Below are 16,138 nucleotides of genomic sequence, written 5' to 3' on the forward strand. Positions count from 1 at the left end.
AGGCCATAATAAAAATATTCCTAGATTCTCATCCCCGCCCGCCCCGATTTTATACCCCCGCCTCGATTTTTTTATTATTTTTGTTTTTCTACGGTTTAATTCTGGAGTATTCATCTACCATTCTACTTTCGTTTAAAACCCCGCGAAAGTCGTCATGATTTTTGACAGCTAAAAGGTGGTGATTGCTGTTATACATGCGTATATATTGTAAACAAGGGTCATTGGTTGAAAAAGATTGGTGATAATGTGAAGTAAGCGATAATTGGACCTTTACTATGACTTTTATTCGGGTATTGTAGATAAAATTACACCGATTGATAAGGTCAATAAAAAATCTGCAAAATTGAACAAATAAAAAATATAAAATAAAAGCCGCCCGCCCGCCTCAATTTTTAAAAAAATTCGGATGAGAATCTAGCAATTTTTTTATTATGGCCTTAATTCAGCAATTAATTCATGATTGCATGAATAAAATGTGTTGGCTAAATATTGAATTTGGAACAACTTCATGAATGTGTATTTTGTATGATAAACAAAATGTAATTTATTGAAAACAAGCAATATAATCATTCAGTTATTGTAAAATATTAGTGTCACATGTAAGTTTCTTATCCAGTTTATATGTGTACATGTATATACTGTACATGTCATACATTGAAACTGTTGGATTAAAGTTATTTCCGTTCATAGATAATTTTAAAAGGCAATTTAGACAGGAGTGTACTTGTAAATAAAAGTATTTAATTGTGATTTTATTGCATTTATAAAATCTTATAAAATTATAAATTCCTATGAATCAGGATTTATCCCTTCATCTTGACATTAACTCATCTATCTAGTTTTTGTGTTGTGACAAGAACATGAAAATCCTTGGTTACTATAAATTTGTGTCCTCCATGAAATGTAAAATTTTCATACTACAGAATGTTTCTTCCTAAACCATACATTGAAATATTTTGGAAAAAAAAATTCAAACAAACCCCCCCCCCCCCCCCCCCCCCCCCCACACACACACACAACACATATTTTTGCAATATTTTGGTTCCCACTCCAAATGGCAAGAGAAGGTAACAACTTTGAGCAAATTACATCAGAACAAGATTAACACCATGGATATTTGCTGTATATGTTTTGTTAAGTCCTTTTGAAGTACATATGCCCTAGTTTGCCGAGTTGTCCCATATTAAGAAAGTTTTGTATGAAAATGCACAAATAAATTGGGTACATCCTACTTGTATCTCAGAGATTTTTACTGTGTCATTGAAAATATTATGGATTTTTTTTATTGTTATAGCCAACAGCAACATTGGTACTTTGAACTTTGTCCTCATTTATCCACCATGGGTACAAGTAAATGTACATGCTTATGTGTTGTTTTTTATATGAGATTTATGATCACAGAGATCTTTTCTGTGTTAAGAATTCAAATTGTGTTGATCTTTTTTTGGTCATTTTTTGTCCAAACAGTCATATCATTGACAGAGAAAAGTGAATCCTTCTTGTTTTCTGTCAAACATTTTGTACAAAAAGTTATGTTTCTTGTTTCTTTTGAAGTCCTCACTGAAAATCATTGTGTTTAGCATCCATGTATTAATGTTTTCTGTTTCCTATCTTGTTCTCAATCCATGATCGATCTCTCTCTCTCTAGGAAAACTTTAATGAGTTTAACTGATTTAACTGATATGGAGTATGATTTCCTCTGCAACTGTCAAGAATAAAACAGAATTTAATGCACAATTGAAGGTCAACACTTTAACTGAGCTCTAAAGGTAATGGACGTAAAGAAAGTAAAAGCATATTTGATTCACAATTGACTTCAAAGTTAATGTCATAAATATTTAAAATGAATGGGCATTAATTACCTTATCAACATGTATCTGTACAAGTAATGTTTACAAAGTTGCATGTAAATGCTCTGCTTCTTATAATTTGATTAATTACAATGTAATTTTGTTCACTACAGAATTTATTGATGCGAAGTTTAAAGTTTGTATGTTACCACTGACATGGATTTTACAAAGTAAATCTTGTGTTGAAATTGTGTATTTTCTTCTTTTTAGAGTTTACAGTTTTGTTGATAGATGTGTTATAGACCATTTTCCTATGACATATTTTGTATCAAAGTTATTCCCCTTAACCGCCATCTTGTAGGCCATAGTAGGGAATTTTCCTATTTGAGCAACCAATTTTAAACATGCATGCAAGCAATATATGGGGGAAAATATTTATGATCTTAAAATTATGAATTAAAAGAGGCTTTAACAAACGTATATTCATAAGAAAAATAGTGTTATCTTTACCTCAGTAACCAGTATAACAAATTGAACTCAGTTGAATAATGAAGGGATCTAGGAATGTTGACCTACATTACGGCGGCCATGGGGAATCACTCTTGCTTAAATCACCTTTAATGGAAAACACTCTGTTATGATAAACTTTGATGTCAAGGTTCAAATCTTGAGGGAAAACAAAATTTGCCACCTTCTCACTTTTAAAACAAAGTATGATTTTTAGTCTGCAAGGGGATTTGATTACATGTAATTTACCAAATGCACTGCCCAGTCTTCTTTCAGTAAATTTTCCCTCTTACCTTTTAGCTCCAGAAGAGCTTATAAATTAGGGAATAACTGTCTTCTAATTTGGTATTTGCGACCGTTAATGCTGATTTAACGGTCGCAAGCTGAGTTTTACCGGCGACGCGTAATTGCAATTACCAATTTTAAAAAGAAATGCAATACGTAGAGGTATATCGTTAAATTACGTTTTTGAGATGTTCCCTTACCTGTAAAGTCCGCAGTCCGTAGTACGTTGTCAGGTGTACGTGATTCCGAAAATGTCCAACCCGGAGTAGACAGTCGAGGAGTCATAGGACTGTAGGGCAGGTAAAAAGGAGAAAAATTTCCCTTTCGTTTTTTCCCTATCCTATGTCTCCTCTCATAACTTATTTTCTCTTACACAACTCTTTCCCTCTTTCTTACCCTCTCTTTCTTTTTTATGCGCCCGGATCGATAGATCCGAGGCGTATATTGTTTTTGTCCTGTCTGTCTGTTTGTTTGTCCCCAAACTTTAACCTTCGCCATAACTTTTGAACCATGAAAGATAGAGACTTCATATTTAGTATGCATACTCCACTAATTAAGCTCTTTCAAATGACACCAAGGTCAATGACCTTGGGACCTTGACTGTGACCTATATGCTAAAGTTAGCTTTTTTCGAACTTTGTTGCTGCCGCCGGGCGCATAGTGTTTCACAAACACATCTTGTTTTTTAATTTTTCTGCTTTACAACGTTTCGCCGTCTACTGGTCGTAGAAAAATTTATATATGGAAACATTATCAAAAAGTAATAGTGTTTTAAGTCTGGCATTACTTTTATCGCCAAAATTTACGTTACTGGTTAATTAGATTCAAGCTAAATCACAACCATTAATATCTAATTATGATTTTGAACATTCTTGAAAAATTAATTTTCCAAAGAAACATATATGTTAATTTGTAATGACAAAATAAACTCTAGAAATTTGCAACGCATACAAAACGTTTACGCTAAGAATAGAGCAATTGAAGCACTAAAGGTGCCATAGGCGCTTCCCATTCCTATTTAAAAATTGTATATGTATGCCAGATTTTTAGTCTAAAATTGTTTTGCAACTTTTATTGGTAATTAAAAAAACTCTGTACAATATAAAAACCTACATGATTATTCACGTATAGTTTGATTTTTATGGAATCACTGCCTTATAGCAGAACACTACTATTGCATTGTGTCAACCTTCCATTACATTATGTCAACTCTTTATGACATTAACCCACACTACTATTGCATTGTGTCAACCTTCCATTACATTATGCCAACTCTTTATGACATTAACCCACACTACTATTGCATTGTGTCAACCTTCCTTTACATTATGCCTACTCTTTATGACATTAACCCACACTACTATTGCATTGTGTCAACCTTCCTTTACATTATGCCAACTCTTTATGACATTAACCCACACTACTCTTGCATTGTGTCAATCTTCCATTACATTATGACTCTTTATGACATTGTGAATATAAAACTTTATGACATTAAAATTGTGTCATTACATTATTAATACTTATATCATTGTGTTAACTTTCCTTTACATAGTGAACATGTCACAATTATAAATGCATTCTAACTTTTCCTTAGTTTTTATTTATCGTTGGCGTGCATGTTTCTGGCCTTTATATAGGATTTGATTTATGTAGAAGAGATTACGATTTGATAATGACATCTTTAAATGAAAACTTTAAGGACAAATTTATCTTGAAACGTGGAAAGCCTTAACACTGCGACTGTTTAATTTGGTGTTTACTTTAATCTCATAATTAAATAAATCAAATTCAATAATTTTTTTTCTTTTTATTTTGAATTTTTTTTTTTAAAAGTCTTAAAAATACATTGCATTAATTTCACAATAAGCTCTGAATTAAGTTGAAAACTTTTTTTCTATAAAACTATAAACTGAGACTGCCGCCTGTCTCCAACCATATACCGCCCCCCTTCCTTGTTCAAGATTCCCATATCTGCCACTGATAATGCATGCTTACTAAGGCATATTCAATTGATTTAGTCTGGTAGATTTTTGGTTGGATTAAAAAAAATTTATTGGATCCAGTCAGAAAAAAATCATTTACCCGCAAAAATGACAAGCCAAGAAAAAAAGTCCAAGGTTTTTTAAAAAAGATATATAAATTACCCTTAGTGGATTACATGTATACTTCAACAAAAAGTGTTGTGTTTCAATGAACATTACATTTTCTGTAAAGCTATGGAGAAGGCGGGGGTCAATTTTTTTATATATGATTTATGTAAATGTTTTTTAACATAGGTAATGAACTTTTGGAATCAACATGATAAAGAGTTAACACAATATAAAGATATTTTTAAATCACATAAGAAAGAGTTGACATAACGTAATTATATATCTACATCACGGAATGGAGTTTTGACATAATGTAATAAAGTATTGTGTGTGTTACATTATGCTATACACTTTTTACACCACGTAATAAAGCACTGACATAAAGGTACGATGTATTCACCTCACATCATGATGCCCTCGCCGTAAAATAAAGATAAATCCATATCACGTAATAATGCTTTGATATAATAGAAATATACACTCTCAAAAAGGAATGGGGGGGGGGACGTAATGCAATTTTGACCTCACATATTAAAGAAATGAAATGATGTAAAGAAAAATTCATATCATGCAATAAAGTTTTAACACAAAATTTACACATTATCACTTGACATAAAAATTCAAGTTATGAAGTGCTGACATAATGAAAGGATGTATTTACATGTAAGACATTGACATGATTTAAGATATTATATTCTAAAATATAAATTATCTATAAAGATTATAGGACAGATGTTACAATCAAAATTAAAAATCACCTTAAAAGCCGATCGAGGCACATGCAAATTCTAGTAATATTAATCATTGGGGTGTCGATTGGTTGGTTATTGGAAGCAATTGAAAGTGGTACTGAAGCTATGGAGAAGGGGGGGCTAAATGATTTGTATAAAAAAAGATGTGTTTTGTATCTTCAAAAAAATACCTGACAAGCATTTTATTATATTCTAAAAATAAAAAAAAGGGAAATGTCCAAAATTAAAAATCACCTTAAAAGCCACGAGGCACAAAATCCTATATCCTTTTGAAATGGAAAATCCTATATCCTTTTGGGGGGGGGGGGGTTTCGAACTTCAGTACCAAAATTTTTTTTTCCAAACACCACCACTTTCCCCATTTTTAATCTATATTAAGACGTATCTGTGGAAAGTGGGGGGCTAAACCTACGAAGATATGTTCAATGTCTATACTAAGTATATATTTGGAAAAAAAAGTGGGGGGGGGGGGGGCTAAGCCCCCCTTGCCCCCCCCCCCCCCCCCCCCCCCGGTTCCGACGCCTATGTTAATTACCCCTATAAATATCAAATAAAGAGAGGTAATGTTTTGGATTTCAAGATGATGTTTTGATCAGGAACGTGTAGATGTACAAATATAACCCAAAACCCTACTAAAAGTTTGTCCCCCCTTTTCTGACGGATAAGCCTTTAATACCCCCCCCCCCCAAAAAAAATCTATTGAATTACTAGTATTTGCCTACAAGGAAATGTGGGAATTAGATACCAGGTATATTGTATCTAAAGGGAATACTCTTTCTTCTTATTCATTCCTTCCTTTCCTCCACGGTTAAAAAATTCCTGAATCCGCCAATTTGTGTTTTTATTGTAATCTATCATAAGTTTTAATCAAAGCATGCGTATTAAAGATATTAAAGATAACAAAACAGGCATTATCATCTTTGAGCAATGGCAGTTTGCAGTATGCAGTAAGCAGCTGGCTGTCGTATATGGAATTCCTACGATGTTTTTTTTTTTTTTTTTTTAAGTTCAGTGTTCTTAACATGGAGAAAGAATTTTTGTGCAAAATTCCAATATTTCTCTTTACACACAAAAATGCAAACAATAAAGCTCATTCAAAGTTTCATTCAAGAAAAAAATAAAAACGATATCATACATAAAATACACGACATTTAAAGCTTACTCGCGTGAACTGGTACCTAGAGACTTGCATCCAAGATCTATATCATTATCATTTATGGCTCTGTAAGGATTGGTTTTGACATTTTCTCCCAAAGGGTCACATATTACATGCAACTTCCAAAAACTTGTCTATTTGCAGCATGAGACTTACTTGGAATCGTAAGCCATACTACAATAATAGCGAGAATCTGACCTTTAACATTTTCTACGTTGACTTTCGTACAAAGGAACTGCAAAATCATGTTGATTTTTTCCCATAACAAACTTAACCATTTACAGGGTATTTCGGAAAAGCCAGTTGGTCAAAATAGAAAAAAACTTTTAATTTCAAGAAATCGATGAAAATATCAATTATCCTTGACAAGATAGATTTCCCCCTTTGGCCTATGTTTTGCGACTTGCAATGTAGGCTAAGGGATAGAGGAATAACATGAATATCAGTTACTGTATAAGCAATTACTTGCTGATACATAAATGAATTTATAAATAAACAAAAAATGATGCAATATATATAAGACCGATTCCTGCCAGCACAACACTTAAGATTCCGTTTGGAACGATGAAGCCAAGTTAATGGCAGTTTCTCGGCACATTGCACGGAAACTTCATCTTCATCTACAGATTTTGATTAGTCGCCAGACAGGACATTTAATCAACGGATTGGATTTTATTGCCAGAAACTCTAGAAAGGATGAGACCAGCTCAGTCATTTTTACATCACTTTTGCCAAAGTTTATGGACATTGAGTGAAATGGACCTAGATCGATTCAAAAGGCTTGACTGCAAAACAAGTAAGGATATTTAAGCTACAGAAAGGAACTTTAATACCCAAATGGCGAATACATTTCAGCCAAATACAGACCAAGTAATTTCTTTTAGTAATTTCTGAAATAGGTCCAGCACGTTTATCGAGGATACAGTCCTTTCTAGCCGATTTTCCCTTCAAATAAAATCTGCAACTTCTTCAAAGTATTAAGTCGTATTGCACAATTTATTTGCTAAAATACAATCTGCCATACAGAGATTTTGCCATACTCTAATGACTCACGAATCACACTACAGAAAAACAAACGATCGTCTATAGTTGCTTTCATTTTTCGTTGTTTCTGCCCTTATATGGTGCGTGACGAGGAACCCTTATGTGCTCCCTCAACGGTATGAACCACCAACCACTAGAAACATTGATAGGTTAGTCATAATACACTACCGTGCACGGGATAGCTAAATTCTTCCCTCGAGATCACACACGATCTTGTAAACTAAATGCAGAAAATAACAGGAAAATTGCTAGCTTGTCTATTTTGTGTTAGAATGGACTTCATCGCTGAAACTGCATGCAAATAACCGAAGAAGTTCGATGAAATTCTAAGAAAAAAGGTAGAATATTTTCTTTTAACAGGAACATATACCAATAAGCTTGGCAGTTACATACTCTGTAAAATATATATGTATCTCAAATCAATGGTCGGATTCTATGTTAGATACTAGAAGTCAGGACACGTGAAACAAAAACAATTAATATCAACTCAACCAACTGTAACAAAATGCAATACTGTTGTAAGACTAGTGTGACAACGATTTATCCGAATTTCCTTAACAACTTGTTTCCTGAAGAGATTGACCAATATATCAAGATGTCAGTATTATCAACTGTTGCTTTTGAGTCGTTTGGTGGTGAGTACGTAGAACTCTCTATATTCATTCCTTCAGAATACAATCTTCTCATTACTACAATAATCCGATTTAATTAAGAAGGAATGATTGAAATGATGGTTGGAATTAAAGATGTCCAAATGAAATAACTCGAGAGAAAAATAAGTAATATGTGCTGAACTCTGCACAACTGAAAGTCAAATAGAAACATTTTTCATAACATTAATTGTAATAATATGAAAAAATTAATTGAAGCTATAAACTTTGCTATGATATTGGAAGAAATGACATTTAGTCTCAATTAAAGTCAACGTTTCACAATTTCTTTTTCTATACAATGACCTTGTTTACAAATGCAACCTTTCATTAGGTAGAATGTTGAGTTACGTTTTTCAAATAAATTATTTTTAAAGGATTTTTTTCTTAGTCCGATCAAGAGATTCCAAGGAGCACATGACGGATGTTTCGGGCCGAAAAGCGATGCTTACTCCTCCATGGCACCTGATCCAACCTCTATGAGGTCTGTGTTTGCACTGCTCCAAATTTTTATAGTTCCTTTAGAATTTAGAGTCTTATTACAGTTCTTGTCTTCATATTTCATGGTAAATGTCACCAAGGCCAAGTGTGATTGAGACTGTCAAAGCCATCTGCAGAAACTTCCGCGAATCAGATCCGTTTGGGGTGACATAATTAAAAGTTACGTGTCTTCAATTTCAAATAGTTTTTGATGTTTATGTTCTAGATTGATTAAAAGCAGACAATTCATTTTTCCATACAGAACAAAGACTTTGTAAGACGGTACTTTTAATAATGAAACCCTCACATCCAACAAAAAGTGATTGATTTATACATGAAATAGACACATTTATTACTTTAAGAAGCAAAACGCAGAATCACGTGACGCTGTTAGTTTCTGTCTTTGACGTGTCGGTCTTCCGTCTACGATTTGTTCGATGCTGAACGACCAAACGAACTGCACTGGTTGTCAGCAGAACAACACATGCATCCGTCATTCTGAAATGACAAAAAGAAAAAAAAAATGAGAAAAAAATTTGCTTGAATTGACAGCCAGTTGACACGGAAGTTCCCAAAATTTTGTTTCAGCTCACTGATTAAAAGTGAGTCTTTATTCCAAGTATTATTGAGTAATTCTCCTTTGCGACCTTAAAAGTTTACCCCTTCCCGTTGATATATACTGTATGTTTTTGCAGGAAAATTTATGAAATGATTTTCTATCGCTCCATGTGCTTGTGGCAGCATATACAAAGGGGCTAACTTATGTTCTTTGTAAAATGTTGTCGATTGAAGCGAAAAATTCTAAGATCTTGCTTGTTTGTTTTTTAATTAAGGCATCAAAATATTTATCTCTTAAGGACATATGCAAGGTACCTTTCCTACTGATAATTTTTCAAGAAATTCTTAAGTTAAGGTAGTCCGATCCTCAGGTTTAAAAAATTAGCTGTTAAGTAATCAAAAATAGTCATAAAAGTATATCTGAATCCACAAAGTTATGAAAATTTATCCACAGAACTATTTCTTTAAAGTTAAAGATTAAAGTTAATCATATTATATAGGGAAAATTGTCAAATCTCCAATATTTTTGCAGAAAAAGCGTATTGGAATATCAGCAATGCATTTTCTAATTGCAAATTGATCAACAAATGTATTTCAGATTAAAAAAATATAGGTATCCAGGTATTCAGAGAAATAGTGATTTTTATACAGGTCTATTGTTATTTTTTGTCTTCTATTTTCGCCATGTATTCTATGATACATAGTGTAAAAGACTTTTGCTATCATTGCAAGACACCACAAATCACTTCTTATTTCATATCCTGCTAATAAACATTGGTATCTAAGGCTGGATTCAAGAAAATCTTATTTCTCTACAACTGTATTAATTTTTTTTCCTTTTATAGAGTACAAATTTCAACTTTTATAAGACCTTTTCTAAGACTTCCAAAAACCTTGAATCTTATAAAGATGAATAAAATGAAAATTGTTGCATGAAAAAATTTCATTTTCATGCATTTTTAATTAAAAATTAATTTTTGGAGTTATCCTTTCTGGCTGAGGATCGGATATCCTTAAGATCATAGTGCCATCAAATGTTCATAGACAAAAAATCAGCATGCATTACCAGGGTTTTTTAGAAGATATCAAATAATGAAAAATTTTGCATTATTCAAAGAAAATTATACAAAAATTACGAAACATAAATTCCAGCTTTTTCCCCATCAAAATCTGTTTGAGAAGAGATGTACAAATCCATATATAAATATTAAAAGTATTGCACACAGATCCTTCGTTTAGTGGAACTCTTCAACTCCAGGGAAGAGCCCAATAAAGTTAAAACTACGTTGCGTATGAACTTAATTCAGAAATTGATAAACAAATATTACAATGATGGATCAACTTATTTGGTCACTTTTTTTAAAAAATCTGAATCACTCAGGTTTATTCGTTCAAGAGTTTGGACTGAATACAATAAAACTAATTGTACAAAGCGACATCAAGATACCTCCAGTAAAATAACAATCCGTTAAATTTCTTATACGTCAAGACTAACCTATCAATGTTTCTAGTGGTTGGTGATATTGTTAAAATAATAGCCGAAAAATGGATTTTTTTGCTTCATCAAAATAGTTCTAATTTCTCTCTTTCGTTTAGAATTGTAGTGTTCCAATGGAAAACATGGGCATCAAAGCTGAAAAGATAGCATTCGCTATTGCACATAAAAATATTTATTTCCAGATAGAAAATACATGATTCGTGGGGGAATGTTGAATCGTGGAGGTGCCTTACATCAATCTTCTCTGCAGCCCTATATTGGTATATTTAAAATCCGTTTTTTTTACGATTGGGGGCCCGGACATGACCTGTGACCTACAGAAATGAGACTGACTACTGATCCCGAAACTCTCCTAAAAATAACAGTTTCATACGACATTTTTTATCAGACTAATTGCAATATCATTCTGTCTTATCCGTCATGAATGTGTGTAATCCATGATGGATCAAATCAGATAGAAAATTCCATGATTGTATACAATATTTTTTCTTTTTGTAAAAAAGACATTAAATTGCAGGAGGGAAACACTACCAGAAAATAAATGGCTATTTTGGAAATTATTGGGTAGGTAGGTTTGCATGTTTAATGCTATTAATTGAAATCATAATTGGTAAACCGGTATTTTGAAATAAATGTTTAAAACATATTTAATTAAAGAATATTATAGCATTAAATGCACATTGCTGAGGAATACAGTTACTTTAGTGTCAGCAAATATTGTCCTTCTAGGATACTACCAGTAGTACTCGCCATATCAATAATGATATTGCGTCATACAACTCTTATAATGAATAGAGAAACCAAAATCCTCACTGGAATACAGAGGGTGATTTATAGTATACACTTGATCCATTTGAATTTAAAATTATTCGTCTTAACTTATTATTGTACTTTTTGTCTTAACACCATCCTCTGGCTTAGTAAAAGCTGGTACCATTTTTATCCGAGTATTATTAGTAAGTACAGAAATATTATACCGTATACCAACAACCTGACCATATAATGAAACAACATGGTCCGTATTAGTATGTAGCTTGATGTTATATTAATTTACAACAGTACCAAAAATATAATTAATTCGATGTGGAAAGCTCATTAGACATGAAATGTATTTGATAATAAAATCAATATTCGTTCCTGATTATAGCACCCTCTATTTTACTTATAAGTCACCGGTATATTTGCTATTAATTAGTTGATAAAGTACATGTATAATAATATGTATACTTAGTTAAGAAAATAGGAAGACATATTTTCAATAAACTATATGCAACTTTAAAATAAACTCTTACCTGTCAAAAAAACGAATTGTCAACTGTTTTTGAATATCCTCATTTATTTTCTGTTTCCAGAAATTATAAACACGGCACACTTTGACCAGAGAGGACACACAGAGAATAACTGTTAAAGTGTAACAAAGATACAAAAGTCTGTGTAAAAGACGACCTTGTTGAACGCGATAAAAACTTAAGAATGATAATGAATTTGGCAAGGTGATGGCAGAAGGGAACAAAAGTTCCAAAGGTTGAGTTTTTTCGCTACAATCAGAGTTCATACTAATAACTTCACTATCTGCCACATAACCACTACCTAGATTTCTTCTGCTTATTCTGGTTATTCCCGAACTATTAGATGAAGCAGGACTAATGTTGTGTTTGAATTCTGTATGATCATTGACACACAGAGTATCAGATTTATTCAAATTGCAACAGGATCTAGGAATTTTTAGAGTTAAAGGTGTAGCATCCGATCCCTCTCGTGGAAATGACATTGACCTGTGACCTTTTCTGGGTAGTCCCTCAGAGTCTCTTTGATTCCTCGAAGCAAAAGGTTCATCACTGAGCTCATAGAATAAATTTGTGTCTGAAGTCCGTTTCACACCTTCATATTTACCTTCTTCTTTTATAAAATTACATGCCGACGATTTAGAAACCCATCTGTATAGAGAGACGTGTCTACAAGTACTGTATTCCACTGTCGATGACTTTGTTTGTTCTGTCAAACATTCAGAAGATTCTGAATCACTGACTAATTTCACAGAGTTCCCGCAATTTCTGAGACGAGGGGCTTTTACGCGCTTCACAGAAGACTCACGCGAGGAATAATTCCTTTTTGATAGCGTATGGATGCTTATTTCTCGCTTGACATTTCTCAATTCTTGTGTGTATTTGGAAAGTTTAGGGGCACTTAAAATAAAACATACCATATGATAAGACGCATAACAAATAAAAGAAATATCTGATAAAATTATCAAATTCATGTCAAAACAGGTGACAAAATTTAGGATTTGAAGAGTTATGGCCATCAACAGCATACCACAGGTAGTCAAAATAACACATTTAATTCCATTATATTTAATCGGTCTCACATCAAGACGAGTGAGTCTAAGAATTACAACTTGAGTCAGACAGAAACAGTTTATGACGAAAGGAAAAGATAAACTTCTCACTAAGTCAGAATAGTGGCTCACAGACTCAAATAAAAGAAGAACCAAGGAAAGAATTGAGCACAGGTTTGTGATCTCTATATATATGACTAAAAGAAAAATATCCAGAAGCTTAATGGTTCTTTTTCTGTAGTGTATGAACAGAAGTCCGTTTGTCACACCGATCACCAAGAATATGCACAGAAATACAGACACAAACACTATGAGTTTCCAGGAATAGCTTAACTTAGTATCTGTCGCCAAACTGGACGAGCAGTTTACCCCCGTAAGGTTCATGGATATTCTGTAAAATTACCGTATGATTTTAGGTCCTAGATTAGCAAGAAAAAACGTTTTCTTTTTCATTTCCAATAAACCATGTGGTCATCTAGCGACAATAGGGCTTCCCGGTAGCTGTCATCAACACAATTCTTATCGCAGTTAAACGTCCCTTCATTGTACAAGTACATCGTGGCGGTCCTAGCAATGCCTTAAACTAATGTGAATACAATACTGTATTTCTTATTAAGTCATCATCGATCATATTTGGAAAACTGTCTGCACCAATATTCTCACCAACATCGACATGAGTGCTGAATATCGGTTTATGAACCTTTCGTAATTGGTATCACTCGTTACCCCATGTGCTAATGGAGGCCTCTGAACGGTAATTCTGAGGAATAGACTCTAATGAACAAGCTCCATGCTTCACAGTTTTCACACTTTGGGGAATAGGATATGTCAAAGTGTTGCTGCAAAAAACAAAACTGGAATATCAATGTCCTCTCTCTTTTCATGGAACATTACGAACTCATAATTAAATGCTTCAACCAGTCCATCAATGGTTGTGAGAGGGACAGTTCATCCTTTCTGAAAAAAAAAAAATTATACGTAAATTATTTAAAGAAATTAACGAACAAATATATCTTTTAAATACATTTATACAATTTATATTTTAAATTTACAATGTAAATTACATTTTAAACAACAAAATACCAAAAATAACAAAAATACAGAGTATTTAAAAAGCTTCATTTTATTATAAATACAGTAAACAGTAATGCACAATCATTGCTGAGTAAGATTTTCAAGAATTTGAATTTTCAAAGTTTTACTTTCTATGACTATTTCATGCCAACAATATATAATCCACGACCAATAACAAAGATCTTTCAATAAAGCTACCATAATGAGATAACAATGCTTCAAAGCAAATAACAATTTCATAGGCTTTGACCAATTTGGATAATTTGGACCAATAGATACGGGAAATAAGTATATCATCGGCAGTGGCTCTATTCAATTGATCGACTGTTTCCTGCTATTACAGACTTATCAGGTGTAATTACGATGCAAGTCCGTGTTCAGCAGCTGGATTTCTATTCATTTTTCTTTCTTTTTTCTTTTTTAAATGCATGAATTTAAGGATCAAAATTAAGTTATATATACCCGGTATCGTTCAAATTCAGCAAGATCAAATATACGTAGGGATTTCTGACAAATACTATACTCAGCAGAATATTATAATGATGGTATGTGGGCGTTTAATTCATTTCGAGCAGATAGAAACGACTCGATAAATAAAATGCAGCAAAAACAAACTTGATCATTTCACCCCTCACACTCCATTACCAGCATATTATTTCATTTTCATGCAATTTCAGTGCAAGCAATTCCAGCAAGATCGGTGTAAAATTATCAGATTTGTGAATTGATAAAAATCAATTTACAATACAGATAAATGAACGCTAATTTTCTGCCGTCACTTCGGCAAAATGATTCTAAGTTCATATATCTGGGAAAAAAGTATTCAACTGAGAATATCTCCAGGTTATTATTAAAATTTCTCTGTTGTTTTCTGCAATGATTTTTCAGGACTACGAAGTTTGAATTTAATGAGGCTATTATATAACAGATATGACAATTTATTAATTCCTTTTTAAATTATATATTCTGGATGTTAGGGTTAGGGTTAGGTCTGGGGTTAGGGTTAGGATTCCCCAATTATGGCTAGGGTTAGGGAAGGAGCATGAGTCTTGTAATGTTGTGAAAAGAGTTAGGACTGGAATTAGGATTACGGATGAAACATATATGAAGATAAAGAACAGTATTCAAGATCAAAAATCCATAAAACAATACAGAATATGATCAGAGCAATCACAGACCTCAAAATCATCAGAGGTGGGATCAGGTACCATGGAAGAGTGAGCATCCCCTGCCGACAGGTCACACCTAACGGAAAAATCCGTGTCAATTCAGTGTGTAAATAATGGATTAACAAATAGTATGAAAAACGTCATTCAGCACTGGACTCAATGACAAACTATATTTGCTGACAAGGTCATTGTATCGCCCAAAGAACTTACAAAATGATGACTTTAAACTCTTGATATTGTTGTTATATCAACTTGTTTGACAATAATTTACCTCGTTTTAGAAATTATTCATACGTAGAGCATGCTCTTGCTTATCGAATCAACTGAGATGTATATAAACTCCGTATGCAGATGATGAAGGTGTATATTGCTGCATAAGCAAGCGGAGTTAACGTTTGAAAAATTGAAGTCATCACGTTTATCATCGAGCTTGGTTGAAAGATTACCATTAACGCATGTTTTCAAGTAAAATATCCAAATATGAAACAGATGTGTCAGACTCTGTGGTATCTTTTATGATATCTCAAGCTCAGCAGGATATATCGTAACGACATAAGAATGGAAATTACCATTGTTAATTGACAGTACGTCGTCGATATATCTAAATGTCGAGTTGAAGGCCACAGCAAGTGTTTTCTTCTTTTCACGCATACGATTTTGCACAAATTCTGCTTCATGTGAATACAAAAATAGGTCTGCTAATAACGGGGTGCAATTGGTTCCCATGGGAATTCCAATAGATCG

At 33.0% G+C, this 16,138-nt stretch overlaps 1 protein-coding gene across 1 annotated transcript; it reads right to left on the reverse strand.

Moving 5' to 3' along the window:
- Positions 1-8,514: 8,514 nt before the first annotated feature.
- LOC134244437 (uncharacterized) lies at positions 8,515-14,060 on the reverse strand. Its single transcript, XM_062726700.1, has 2 exons — positions 12,106-14,060; positions 8,515-9,255 (listed from the first exon to the last, which is right to left on the reverse strand). The coding sequence occupies exons 1-2, from the start codon at positions 13,533-13,535 to the stop codon at positions 9,135-9,137; spliced, it is 1,551 nt and encodes a 516-aa protein (XP_062582684.1). The 5' UTR covers positions 13,536-14,060; the 3' UTR covers positions 8,515-9,134.
- Positions 14,061-16,138: the final 2,078 nt, after the last annotated feature.

The sequence above is a fragment of the Saccostrea cucullata genome, unplaced genomic scaffold, assembly GCF_032062105.1.
Source record: "Saccostrea cucullata isolate Sc308-1 unplaced genomic scaffold, CSIRO_AGI_Scuc_v1 ctg359, whole genome shotgun sequence".
Lineage (NCBI taxonomy): Eukaryota > Metazoa > Mollusca > Bivalvia > Ostreida > Ostreidae > Saccostrea > Saccostrea cuccullata.

Bases quoted from the DNA above. Each gene is read 5' to 3' on its own strand.
- LOC134244437 (XM_062726700.1), bottom strand. From the start codon at position 13,535: ATGAACCTTACGGGGGTAAACTGCTCGTCCAGTTTGGCGACAGATACT. The intron at 9,256-12,105 runs GTAAGAGTTTAT...TTGTCATTTCAG, and splicing joins ACAATTCGTTTTTTTGACAG to AATGACGGATGCATGTGTTG.